Source organism: Hyperolius riggenbachi, chromosome 6 (assembly GCF_040937935.1).
Source record: "Hyperolius riggenbachi isolate aHypRig1 chromosome 6, aHypRig1.pri, whole genome shotgun sequence".
Taxonomy (NCBI): domain Eukaryota; kingdom Metazoa; phylum Chordata; class Amphibia; order Anura; family Hyperoliidae; genus Hyperolius; species Hyperolius riggenbachi.
This window is the reverse complement of record NC_090651.1, coordinates 239,904,668-239,919,100: the sequence shown is the minus strand read 5'-3', so window position 1 is coordinate 239,919,100 and position 14,433 is coordinate 239,904,668. Positions and strand designations below refer to the sequence as shown.

The 14,433-nt window shown below is 43.8% G+C and overlaps 1 protein-coding gene across 1 annotated transcript in view; it reads right to left on the bottom strand.

The window, feature by feature from the left end:
- SSU72 (SSU72 homolog, RNA polymerase II CTD phosphatase) overlaps positions 1–14,433 on the bottom strand; it is a 115,229-nt gene that overhangs the window by 65,981 nt on the left and 34,815 nt on the right. The window contains exon 2 of the mRNA XM_068240581.1: positions 6,320–6,463. Coding sequence (XP_068096682.1) covers positions 6,320–6,463 — 144 coding nt within the window. The remainder of the gene's footprint in view (positions 1–6,319; positions 6,464–14,433) is intronic.

Sequence of the window (14,433 nt, the reverse complement as noted above, 5' to 3'; positions counted from 1 at the left end):
CAAGCCCATAGTTTATAAACAGTGTTACACAGTCTTGACAAATATTTTAAAAGTTCAGTCCCTAAGGTAACTTATGTATTTTTTTTTTTTAATTACAAAGAAATAATTGGGGAGTGTGGGAGGTAATGAGTAAATGTTTTGTGTAAAACTAATGTATTTGAATATGAAAAATGCTTTAGGGTGTAGTTTTACTATTTGGCCACAGTAACTTTTTGTTTATGCGACCTGCAAGCGTCCGAAAGGACGCTTGCAGGAAGTGCTATGATGCTGGGAACCTTTTTCTTTCTTCACAATGATCACGCTGCTTCACGTAGAAGCAGCAGATCATTGCGGGGCTTAGATCAACCAACGGGAATGGATTTTCCCGTTCATTGATCTCCGGGCGAGCGGGCGGCGGTGTGCACGAGCGCAGGGGCGCGCGCACGAGCGAGCGGGAAGTACGGATATCTCCATCCCTGGGGGTGAAAGGATGGAAAAAGGGACAGAGATATCCGTACAGCTGGGGGTAAAGTAGTTAAAATAAAAATAAAATAAAATGGGAAAGTGTGAAACAGATCATGAGTTACCTTCAGCGAAAGTCAGCAGTCAAAACAGTCAGGTGTTCTAAGAAATTGGGGCCGGAAGATTTGGACAGAGCAAGACATTCACCTACTTCAATGCAGGTGCGGGTATGTGTGTAGTTGTATGCTGTGTTCAGCAGCCATTGATCTATTTGCTTGAAGAGGCCATTTCCCAGCCACACTTTTGGTTTGCAGATTCTGGCTGGACCACTTCTACAGACGTCTATTGTCAGTTATACTTTGCCTGTCCACCGCAGTGTCCTCACTCCACTTTCAGACTCGTGGCCCATGTGCTTGCCAGCGCACTGCATTACAACATGTGGGGCGGGTTACATCACACATGCAACCCACGTTGTAACGCAATGCGTCGGCACCCATGTGGGGTTGAATCGAGAAGAGGAGCGAGGACTCAGCGCCGGACAAGTAAAGTATATCTGCACAGGGCACCAGGGGGGCACAGGTACACTAGGTTTGGAGTCTTCATGATTATTGCATGCCGTTAAAGCCACACTCCCGATCCAGCATGTCAGTCTGAGATTTTCCAGCATGTCCAGTCAATACATGGAACCAATTTCGTTCAGAAATTGGTCACATTGTCGATCAGGCATGCTTTTCACAGCACGGATATTCATCAAGATCTATAATGATCTAATCGGATAGTCGATCAGCCATCAACTCTTTAGATGCATGGCAATTTTAACTGCTGATTAAAAATATTCATCCTATGATCAGTTCATACTGAACAGGGTTATTTTGAGTGGTCCAAATGAAAAAAATAAAAAAAGGTAAGGAATCCGATCCACCAGCATTCAATGGTAGAGTACCGGAAAAGGGTTTCTCTGTAGAGAAGACATCCTTTCAGTGAATCTTTCACTGGCAGTAGGTCAATGCTAATAAATTAGAATTCAGTTAAAACAAGGATTCTGATTGGAGCAGTTCGTTCCACTTTTGTCTAGATAAAATCAGCCTCAGTGACTGGTGGATGTTGGGATATAAACACTGACCAAGGGAAGATAAAGGTTCTGCACTTTGTAAATTGAACATTTGGTTGATAACATCTGCACTGTCTGTCCACTGACTCTTAGCGGCTTTGGACGGTGTAATTCCTCCTTAAGGCAGGGTTTGCGTTATGCGGAATCCGTAAAGATTGTGCATGCAACTTTTTTGGACACTGTATGCGTGTCTACATCATTTCCTCAGTAGTTATAAGTCAATGAGAAAGTTGCAATATGTACATTTTTCACAAAGGTGAAATTGCAAATTTTTTTTCCATTGTATGCTTAATAATCGTGTTTTTTGCAAATTCACAATTTGCACTAAGTTTTTGAGTGTGAACAGAGGCCAATAGGAAGGCTAGGTTTTATAAGACTGAAACAAGCCTTTCCCCATTTAGCATTAATTCATTCAGGACCCCAAGTACCGTATTTCGCGCCGTATAAAACGCTCCGGAATATAGACGCACCCAGGTTTAGAGGACAAAAAACAGGGGAAAAAAAATAAATAAATAAACCTGGTACGTCCATATTTCAGGAGTGTTTTGTACACGCCCTCCCTCAAATGGTGTCCCTCCTGTGTATCTCATGTGTCCTTATCTCGCCCTGTCTACCCTAAGTGTCCTCTGGTCTCCTCCCTGTGCCCTCTGGTCCCCCCCCCCCCATGTCCTCTTGTCCCCCCCCCCCTGTACCCTGTGGTTGCCCCCGTGCCCTGTGGTCACCGTGTCTTTTCCCTCCTGTACCCTGTGGTCCCCCGTGTCCTCTGTCCCCCCCCCCCGGTCACCCTCCTGTGTCCTTGTCTCCCCCCCCCCCCAGCGTCCTCATGTGTCCCCGCTGGCCTGCCCCCCCCCCTTATGTCCCCGGGTCCCCGTGCAGTCAGCAGCAGCAGCTTACTTCCTCCATCTGGCCCACAGCGATTGAAGACATCCGGCTTCAGTGTGCAGCTTCCTATAGTGCCGGCTTCTAATAATGAGTCATTAGAAGCCGGCACTAGAGGAAGCCGCACACTGAAGCCGGATGTCGTCCCCCCCCCCCCCTCACTTATGTCTCCAGGTCCCCGTGCAGTCAGCAGCAGCTTACCTCCTCCATCTGGCCCGCGGCGTTTGAAGACATCCGGCTTCCCAGTGCGACTTCCTCTAGTGCCGGCTTCTAATGACACATCGGCGGTTCGTATCGGCGGACGTATGGAAGTCGGGGATTCCTTGCCTTTGCCGTATAAGACGCAGGGACTTTTTCTCCCCATTTTTTGGGGAGAAAATGAGTCTTATACGGCGAAAAATACAGTAGTTAAAACTATGCCATACTTTAAGGCTGCTTAAGGGCTATTTTACTCTACATGCAATTCCAAATTCTGACACAATTGAAGTCTTGTATGCAGCAATTTTCTGCTTGTGTTCCTAGCTTCCAGTAAAAAAAATAAAAAAAAATTGCAAATCAGAATGGCGTTTTGCAGTGTAAATGCCTAAGCCTGATGCAGCATAGTTTTAATGACAGATTCCCATGTACAGGACGCAATCGTGCATCCCAACCATCACAAAGGTCTGCTGTCTAAAGTCAACTGAGACTCCATACCTACCAGACAGTGATCAGCAAGTGCAATATGAAAAAAAAAAAAAAAAAAAAAGGTTCTGTTCCTTAAAGTGAACAAAAGAATTAAAAACAACAACAAAAAAAACCCTAAACAAACATTTTTTACATATACCTGGGGCTTTCTCCAATCCCCTTCACACTGACGAGTCCCTTGCTGCCTACAGCCTATGCAATCTGGCCAGGCAACTGCGGGAGTCAGTGGCCTACTGCACATGCATGGCCGAAGTTGCGCCATCTGGCCGAAGTTGCCGGGACCTATAAAAGAGGATCCAGGAGGTGGAAGGAGACCGTAGGGGAGTGATCAGGCTGAAGGGAGCTGGAGGAGGCCCCAAGTATGTAGGATTTTTTTGTTTTATTAATCTCATGTACACTTTAAGGGACCAGAGTCTGTCTGTTCTGAATGAGGTAAATACTAATTTGGAAGTCACTCATTCAATAACCTTTTAATCACTAATATAAGGTAATTAGTGGCTTGCCCCAGGCCAATTTATCTTAGAAAATGTTATTTTGATATTTGAGATATTTTACATTTAGGTTAGGAGCTCCATGCGTTTTGCCCACTGTGTGAAATGTCCACCCCAGCTCAACCGCTCAGGTTTGGGGATTTCTTGTCCATTTGTTTGCGTTTCCTCTGTGTAAATTACAAAAAAAACAAAAATGACTAATTGTGCCCTCTAAACATGAACAAAACCACGATCGCATTGCGCACAAAAAAACAAAAACAAAACAAAAAAAGCTATGTTTTTACTACTAGAGGGCAGTGTGGGAAAGCAGGACTTCTATCAACTCCCCCATAGCCCAAAATGACATGATTGCACGATCACATGACCGCACCGAATCCCAACTACTTGTTCGTGGCAATGCAGCTATTTTATACAGAACTTGTGTGCGGCGCCTCAAATGTTAATTCACGCAGGTAGCCAGATTGCAGTAGAAATTGGGTACAGCTTCTAAAGACTAAGCAGAATAAAAAGGATAAGGTGGCTTTTGTAGCAGTGGCTGGATAGTGTACTGGGTAAGGGCTGTGCCTTTGACACAGGTGACCCATTCAGAAAATACACCATAGGAAAGACTCCTTAACACTGCTAAGCCTACTGAGTGCATCCTAGTGGTTGCAGCTCTGGGGCTTCAATTCTGCCAGGATAAAGGCTCAATATACATGTTTAGTCATTGTCTGGGACCCACTGGCAGCACTTTGATTGCTGGCAATTGACAGAACCCTATAGTGGGGGTTCAACTTGCAGCATTGCAACCGCATGCATACATTTGTAACCTATTGCATCAGTGGCTGCAGAGCCAAAATCACGATTGTGTGGGGAATTGCAGCACCTGCAATTCAGGAAATTGTGGGGATTGCAATTTCCTACAAAGCACTCGTAGTGAATCCCTAGTCTTACTCTCCTGAAAGCCTAATACCATCAAATATACTTACATTATGTTACTAGCTTGTAGACCAGCATAAAAATCTGACGGTTCAAATTATTTGACTATCCGCACCAAATTTTCAATAGGTTCTTTGGAAACTGAAGTTTCCATAAACTAGGGGATGTCAAACTGATCCTTCGAGGGCCAAGGTCCTGGCATTTTAGATACAGCTTAGATTAATTGATGGGCTGGAATCAGGAAAGGTGTGGTCCATCAGGTATAACATTCCTTGCTTTCTCAGTCCATCCTAAACACTGGCATATATCTGGCTCTCCAGGCCTGGAGTTTTACACCTGTGTGTAGGTGTTCTGTTCTCAGTCACTATACCCTCATTATTCAGGCTTAAAGAGAGTGGTGGTGGGGGCAGTCAAGGAGAGGTGATAATAGACCATAGAGGGCATATAAGTGGCCTGGAAATAGAAGGCACTGGGACTTAAATGGTCTGTGCGATCCAGCCACCATCCTCATTGACAGCCTCCTCTGAGGTAATGGAACTTCAATCCCACCTTGCGCCAGGTGAATCAGCTTGTAGAAGAGCGGCAATATTAGGGATATTCTGATATTGCACCCTGGATAATGCCAATAGTAGAATATCAGTAATTTTACCCATATTCTACTATTGCTTTATCAGAATGTCCACTCATACAAACCCTCCCCTCTACCTACTCCTAAAACTAACCATTTAAACCTAGCAGAAACTTCTACACCACTCACACAGAGCTTACACTTCAGCACCATTGAGAGGCTTAGCTAAACAGCTGAACCCTATGTGCCTGGTCACATGCCTGCCAACATCTGTACCTTGTCCATTATCTATCCTCTTTATGTGCAGTTATTGTGCTTGCAGTTGGCTATATTAGATGCCTAAATGGTCTACAGGGTGTTGCTATAGCAGCTATTAAAATTGTGGTCTATGGCAGCAGCTAAATTTACTGCTTTAGTCATGGCCACGCAGCATAAGTGACAGATTTACAGGATGTTTCTAGATTATCCACAAAAATAATAAAATCAATGAAGTTACAGAATCAAAACATACTATTTTAGGCTAGAAATAGGTATTTTTTCTTAGTACGGGACTTCCTGTGGTGAGTCACCCACCACCAGATCACACGGATGCCTGTGGACGCCATTCCTATGTTTGGAGGTGGCTGCTGCAAGTGCATATTGTCCACTGGAGACTTGACAATGGAGCCCCCCTTGGAATAAAAACTCAGTCACTGGATTAGGACTCAAAATCCCATAAAGATCACTGGGGAGAATGTATTTGGTTACAATACCTTAAATGAACCCCAGTTAATTGTGGCAATCACTATTAACAAACATTAAGACTTTAATTTTTAGGGTTTTTTTTCCTTCTTGATGGGAATACTTACCCTTTCCAATATTTCCATATTCCTCACTTTTACCATTCTCCTCGTGACTAAATCCTGAGGGACAGGAAAACTAAAGTTTACATACACAAGTGCACAAACACTTCTAGGTTAAAGCCTGCCAAAGATAGGCATATTTCTCTGTAAGTGGAAGAGGTAGTCAAGGTCACTGTTCTGATGTGGGAAAAAAAGAGAAAGATCAGCTTACACATGCAGTACTTACAATTACCTGTACCCTGAACCATACCATAACACTGAGGTGTTAGACCTGCCTACAATCCCACATGGAGACGCTGCAAATGCAAAATTATGATTTACACCTTTTTACACCTTTTTGCATTGAAACCCATTTGGTTTCAACACAATGCAATCCCCGGGATACAGTTCCTTGTCTTTCTTAAGGAGGTCATTGTACATCTGTTCATATGTGGTTTTGAAATCGTAAACATTAGGCTTGTCCGGTGCTGGTCCGGGAAGTTTGACGTGTGTTCCTGTTCCAAAGGATCGGACATTGAAGGACCGTTTGCTGAAATAGAAAAGAAGAAAAGAAAACCGTAAGTACAGAGTAAAAATTAGGGCTTTATTTTACAGCATTGTCATCTCCACTCACCCAGCCGCCGCGTGATGTCACAGCCGTTTTACTCCACCCCCCTTTCCCCCAGAGGCTTCCACTTACTTTCTCCACCGTTCTGTTACAGGACTGTCCTCCCAAAGCATGAGCATCACACTGCAGAAAAAGTAGAGCCCGATTCTGTCAGTGCTTTTGCACTGTGACAAAGGTTGGTCAATGGTTTTCCAGAGGACACAGCACTGGAACGGGCTGGTGGAGGAAGACCTTAGTACTTACAAGGGGAGGTACAGAAGCAGTCAGCAGTACTACTACTAATTCACATATCTATTGAAACGCTAACAATTTGCACTATGCACTGTGAAGGCGACAAGGCACTACAGCCTTGCACAGCTTAATGTAGAAGAAAAAATGAAAGCACCCTGAATCAAGAGAAAGACTTAAGCCCAAATAGTCTTTAGGGGTCCCTTCTGTACACCGTTGCTCCTTTTTTCTCTAGCCTACCACTGGCGACAAACAACTCTGGATGATAGAAGGACCAGAAACAAGAGGGACCCTAAACACAAGCAGCACCAGGCTTTTCAGCCAAAGTAAATCCTTACCCCTATCCATGGGCATGGTTTCTTGCCCCTCCATTCAGGGGTACTTTGAATTTTTAACTAGAATAGGTCATAGAATCTTATATAAAGTCCTACTAAATCACCTTACTTTCAGGAACCGCACACTATTTTGCCAGGATCGGGTAAGCTATTAAAACACATCCAACTCCACTGAATGAAGTTTGGCTGTTCTTTGAATGTCAAGGGTTGGTCCTCCAAAACCCTAATGAGGCAGCTCGTGACCCACCTTCCCAGTCTCCATCAAAGGTAGATGGGTTGGGAGGCGTGTCATCGTGAGAATAGGAGGAGCAACATTTTGTTTTCAGGACACAACCAGACTCAAGGCAGTTATTTTGGGCACCACCATAGAATGCAATGTTAATTATGGCTACAGCAGCACCCAGTGTACAATTTTGGCAGGGCTGTGGAGTCGGAGTCGAGGAGTTGGAGCAATTTTGGGTACCTGGAGCCAGAGTTGGAGTCAGTAGTTTCATAAACTGAGAAGTTGGTGATTTTTTTTTTACCAACTTCACAGCCCCAGATTTTGGTGCAGGACATACAGCTGATGAAAGGTAATGCACAGGTGTGAAGGGTTAGGCGTAGGTAGGGTTAGTGGGAGAGGTCGGTTGGGTAAAGCAATAGTATAATATAGGCAGTATTGCAGATATTCCAATAGCGGATTCAACCAGTGCCATGATTTCCCAAACGTCCTCTGCACACTCAGGTAACCTTTCCATGTTCACAATGGCTTCAGCAAAACGGCAGCATTTTTCAGTGTACTGCTTAGAGCATTGCAGAAAAGCACTAGAGTTGCAAACATTAGAGACTGACAATTTTCAGCCTTATTTTTTCTATCCTATAAGTTCCTATACCTGTTCTAATGTGCTCTGGGCTTACTGCAGCTTTTCCTAGTTGCACAGTGGTTGTATTATCTTTGTTATATAATCTAATCTTTCCTCTGTCGGCTCAGGAACTTAGGCTGGAATGTGCAGGTCTGCTTGTGATAGGAGACGAGCACCAGTAGATGTTTAAAGGGCAAATGCCAATCCCTGCAGTTTCTAATAGCTATATGAGCTGACAAGTCCCCCCCCCCCCCCCCCCCCTTGTGCTGCCCATTATTTATCCAGGTGAAGGTGAGAAGATAGCATCTGTGACTTCTCTAAAGTCTTTAAAGGAGAACTGTAGTGAGAGGTAGATGGAGGCTGCCATATTGATTTCCTTTTAAAGAGAATCTGTATTGTTAAAATCGCACAAAAGTAAACATACCAGTGCGTTAGGGGACATCTATTACCCTCTGACACAATTTCGCCGCTCCTCGCCGCATTAAAAGTGGTTAAAAACAGTTTTAAAAAGTTTATAAACAAACAAAATGGCCACCAAAACAGGAAGTAGGTTGATGTACAGTATGTCCACACATAGAAAATACATCCATACACAAGCAGGCTGTATACAGCCTTCCTTTTGAATCTCAAGAGATCATTTGTGTGTTTCTTTCCCCCTGTTCTCATGCACTGAAGTTTCAGGCTGCATGTTTCTACCTGCAAACAGCTTAGCCTTTGACTGTAATTTTTCAGTATGTGAAAGCCCAGCCAGCTCAGAGGACGATTTATCTAGCTTGTAAAAGATGAGAGAAGAGAGAAGCTGCTCTAATCCTAAATAACACACAGGCAGTGTGCATGGAGGGGCCTGGAAGGGGGAGTTCCTTACAGAACCACAACACTGAAGAACTTGGCAGCCTTCCAGACACAGGCTGACAAGTCTGACAAGGGAAAGATACATTGATTTATTACAGAGACAGTGATAGTATAAAGTGCTGCAGTAAGCCAGAACACATTAGAATAGCTTTTTGAACTTGTAGGATAATAAAAAACAGGATGCAATTTTTGTTACGGAGTCTCTTTAAGCAATACCAGTTGCCTGGCTATCCTGCTGATCCCCTGCCTCTAAGGGCTCGTTTCCACTATCGCGAATCTGCATGCGTCCAACGCATGCAGATCCGCACATGTAATACAAGTGGATGGGCCTGTTTCCACTGTAGCGTTGTTGAGGTGCGTTTTTTTCAGCGTGAAAAAAACGCACAAAAGAGCCAACGATTTCGCCTGCGTCGGGAATCCGTGCGAATCGCCGCTAATGTATTTAATAGTAAAAACGGATGCGTTTGTTACATGCGTTTTTACCCGCGATTTCGCACCTTTTTCAATTTTATTTAGCCCTGGCAGTGTCATGGTTAATTTCGCATGGCACCCTGCCATGCGAAATCGCATGCGAAATCGCGGGTAAAAACGCATGTGGAAACGCATCCGCATGCGTTTTTACAAGCGTCGGAATGCGGCCGAAATCGCGTCGCAACAGTGGGAACGAGCCCTAATACTTTTTGCCCTAGACCCTGAACAAGCATGCAGCAGATCAGGTGCTTGACATTTTTGTCAGATCTGACAAGATTAGCTGCATGCTTGTTTCTGGTGCGATTCTGCAGGCAGATAGCTCAGCAGGGCTGCCAGGTAACTGGTATTGCTTAAAAGGAAATCAATATGACAGCCGCCATCTACCCCTCACTGCAGTTCTCCTTTAAAGCATGGTGGTTTATCTACCCAGTGCACATGCATCATGCTGGTAACAGAGAAAGAGCACGGCCCCAATCTGGAGGAGAGCCACACAGTAACTAGAGACATCAGAATACTGAGGTAAGTCTCAATAGGATCCTGAGGTTTCCCTCTTCAGTTATCTCCCATAAGGGGCCCATACACTGGTAGTCATCGATCGATTCTATAGAATCGATCAGAAATAGATTCTATCAAATTACCCATTCAATCGATTTGCAGCCAATTTTGATCGATTTGATCTGACAGGATGGAAGATCTAGGTCGATCTGCTGCTGGCAGCAGATTGATGGCCCAGAGTTGCATTGGATCTAATGGTGCAGTAATGCCTTTAGATCGATTTCATTCTGAAATTATTGAAAATTTGTTCCTAGTATGTGGCACACATCAGATGGATTCCTGTCAGATTCGACCTGACAGGCATCTGAAAGAAATCTGATGGTCGAATCTGCTGCTAATTATCAGTGTATGGCCACCTTAAAATTCCTCAGACCCCAAATTTGCATACAACAATCTTGTTGATTGAAAGTAACAAAAGGCATTTCATCACTGCCAAAGCTTAGGAATTTAAAAGCTAGATTTAAAATGGCATCTGCTTTTGGGAACAAAAAGCTCCTGGCCAGGCAACTGGCACTCTGCAATGACAGACTGGGATAGTAGGCAGAGTAAAGGTGAAAGCCCCAACATGTCATCTGTATAAGATTCACTGGAGCCCCATGACAGCTGGGTTTCAGCGTGTAGCCCAGCTACCTTGCAGAAAAAGGCCTCTACCTTTTCTGTTTTTAATATAGAACAGGCCAGGGTCATGTTCTGCAAGGGGACAGATCTATGCACTGGGTTCAGCAGATATGGGGTTCCAGAGTATATTATTAAACAGGCAATGTGTTTAGACCTTTAGGCATTAGCGTACTTTATGTATAACAGAGATGCTTTTTAACTAAACTTAGGATATAGTTGTAGAGTAGCTGTTAAATAGAAAGCAAAACTAGACCTTGGTAAGGAGTACTTGTAGAGGGTACAGATAGGAACAGAGATAAATTGGGCTCTAGGCAATCTTTAACGACAACTGTAGTGAAAGGTATATGAAAGTTGCCATATTTATTTCCTTTACAGCAATACCAGTTGCCTTCACATAGGGTGATACCGTTCTATACCATTAAACAAGTCTCTAAATTTGCATGCAAGCTCCACCAGGGTGACACTTCACATCCGTGTATAGTGCTCTCATTCAGTGCTCATTCCGTGAAAATCCCCAACTGGTATATGCCAAAACGCTCACCAGATGCAGCCCACCTCAGATTGCAGGTGGAAGTTTCACTTTTGGCCCACTGCCAGTCAATAACATCACCTCAATTCGTCATAAATCTTCAATTCCATAAAATCAGCTCCATAAAAAACATAAAACATAACATAGCGTAATCCTGTCACATAAACGTTCCGGGCGCATCTACAATTGCACTTACGCGTCCCGGTGTTTAAAATCGCATATCACAGTTTCCTTAGCCAATGCCCATTCGCCTGTAGTGTGTAGAGGATGTCCGCGTTGATGCCGCTCCTGATCCTCCCTCTCGCCGCAGGGTGTATGCCACTAAGCGTACTGCTCACTCCCGACCGGCCGGTCAGCTAACTTCCGCGTGTACGCCTTGACGCTCTTGCTCTGCTCCGCCCTACGCACGTTTCGTCCTCACGTCCGGACTCATCAGGGAGCCCCTGATGAGTCCGGACGTGAGGACGAAACGTGCGTAGGGCGGAGCAGAGCAAGAGCGTCAAGGCGTACACGCGGAAGTTAGCTGACCGGCCGGTCGGGAGTGAGCAGTACGCTTAGTGGCATACACCCTGCGGCGAGAGGGAGGATCAGGAGCGGCATCAACGCGGACATCCTCTACACACTACAGGCGAATGGGCATTGGCTAAGGAAACTGTGATATGCGATTTTAAACACCGGGACGCGTAAGTGCAATTGTAGATGCGCCCGGAACGTTTATGTGACAGGATTACGCTATGTTATGTTTTATGTTTTTTATGGAGCTGATTTTATGGAATTAAATGAAGATTTATGACGAATTGAGGTGATGTTATTGACTGGCAGTGGGCCAAAAGTGAAACTTCCACCTGCAATCTGAGGTGGGCTGCATCTGGTGAGCGTTTTGGCATATACCAGTTGGGGATTTTCACGGAATGAGCACTGAATGAGAGCACTATACACGGATGTGAAGTTTCACCCTGGTGGAGCTTGCATGCAAATTTAGAGACTTGTTTAATGGTATAGAACGGTATCACCCTATGTGAAGTTTTCATTGCAGGTTTGAAGGCACATATCTGCGGAGCGCAGCAGTGATTATACATGTAAATTTTCCTGAACTGGACTTTCTGCAGCGATCCCATATATTGGTGCAATTAGGTGTATTTGAACTGTGGCGCAGTATTTTAATTTTATTAATACCAGTTGCCTGGCAGCCCTGCTAGTCTATTTAGCTGCAGTCTATCACACCAGAAACAAAGCATGCAGCTAATTTTGTCAGATCTGACAAAAAATGTCAGAAACCCCTAATCTGCTGCATGCTTGGCCAGGATCTATGGCTAAAAGTAAAAGTCAGAGGATCAGAAAGATAGCCAGGTAGCTGGTACTTCTCAAAAGTAAATAAATATTGCAGACTCCATATACTCACTACAGTTGTCCTTTAACTGTGGGTACATGTAAGGGTAATGTGCAGCTACTCTGCAGGAGAATGAGGGAATTCTTCCTCTGTTACACATTTTTCATGCATGATCTGAACCAGGTTTACAGGCAATGTACACCTTGAAGGCAGAGGTGTTTAACTTTTTTTCAGTGGATTCTCAACAGCTCTGCAGGGAGTGCATGTTTTCCCCCGAAAAGAAGACCATCATTAATTTTGTTCCAAAATTTGTGCTAGGGCTTATTTTCAGGGGGTGTCCTATTACTGTGCTGTGTTTCCTCCTGCCTTCCCCACTGTGCCTCCTCTTCCTCTGCTGGACCCAAAGGTATTCTACTGTACTGATCAGGCACCTGTCCCTTTATCTATGCACACAGTTGATAACTTTGCCGTGTGCTAGGATGACAGGACCGATCGGCACTGCACCACTATCCCCGCTTGCTGGCACCTTCCTCCTCCGCACAGTAACTGCCACTAGAGCTTATTGTCGGGGAAACCCGGTATGTAGAGTACTGTATAGTACTACTCTGTAACTTAATTTGAAGTCACCAACCCAAAATGTAACATAAGATTGATAAAATTAATTGATGAGCAAAGGAGAACACACAAATTTGCATAGAAAATCTGAACGGCCATCAATGCAAATCTCTATTAGTGACAACTACACATCAGGCTCCTCAGAGGTGTTGTATTAAAAAGATTACTGTGTACACACATATACAGTCAAAATCAGATACGTACATCTTATTTTAACAATATGGTGACTGCTTTATTGCAGCTACACAATTTTTATTAATTTATTTCATTTTTGTGAACTAAATACTGCCATTACTGTACAATTTTTTTTTAAAACTACAATTTAAAATTTATTGGGAGTTTTCTGACTCCAACTCCAGGTACCCAAAAATTGCTCCGACTCCACAGCCCTGCATCCACTACATAATCACTACTTTTTTTAAATTAGCCATTTTCCATATAACAGGAATAGATTTTCATATCGTTACTGCACAAAATCAATCCAGTTATTGATCAGGAGCAGACTGGACATGTCAGAAATTATAGATTCAACCAGTCAATCTGATGGGAAGTTGCATCTGGAAAACAGCCTTGAAGGATACACGAGTCGAATAAAATCAGATTAACTTACCTTGGGCTTCTTCCAGCCCCTAGAACCCCCATGAGTCCCTCGCCGCTTGCTTTACAGAACAATTACATTTCTCAGTACTACTGGTACACTATGTACCCATGTTTCTATCATGTCAGATCATACAGTACCCTTTATTTCTGATGCTGTCTAAAGTTTACTACATGATTGAGTTTGCCTTCAGTCCAGGTTGGAGTGGAAATTCATGTGGTACAAAATGTGCACACCTAAAAGTCTTGGCCTGATTAAAGTAGAAAACCAGGTTTTACCCAGGGCTGTGGAGTGAGCAAATTTAGGTACCTGGAGTCGGAGGTTTCATAAACTGAGAAGTCGTGGAGTTGTACGATTTTTGGACCGACTTGACAGCCCTGGTTTTATCTGTGCACACTTCAGGCAGACCTGAACACCATATGATGTAAATAAGCATAAGACACCCAGTTTCAAGTACTTTTGCCACTACACATGCAATTATCACAAGTTTATGAAAAAATGATTCAGCAGCAACAGCATTGCTATGTGATGCATAAAACAAGGAGTCTCATTGGAAAAAGGCTATGCAAAGAACAACTGATCTCATGTGAACAAAGGCATTTATGTGGGGTAAATAATTGGGATAGTATGCCTTTAAATATTACATTTTACTAAGTTTCAAAACAACGAAATTTTGTAAAGTAGTAAATCTCATCACAAGTTGTGAGTTACAGCTGGCCACAGACATGACACTTTAGCCTATGGGCATTGGCCAGCAGACACCAGAGCGCAGCATCTACTGAAAATGGGCACAGCGTGTTGAAGTGTACCTAAACTCTTGCACAGGACAAAAGGAAAACAAATGCACCATGTATGCAATAAGAAATATAATGAGAAAACACAGCTCCACCTCTTCAAACAGACGGAGGTGCTGAAAGCC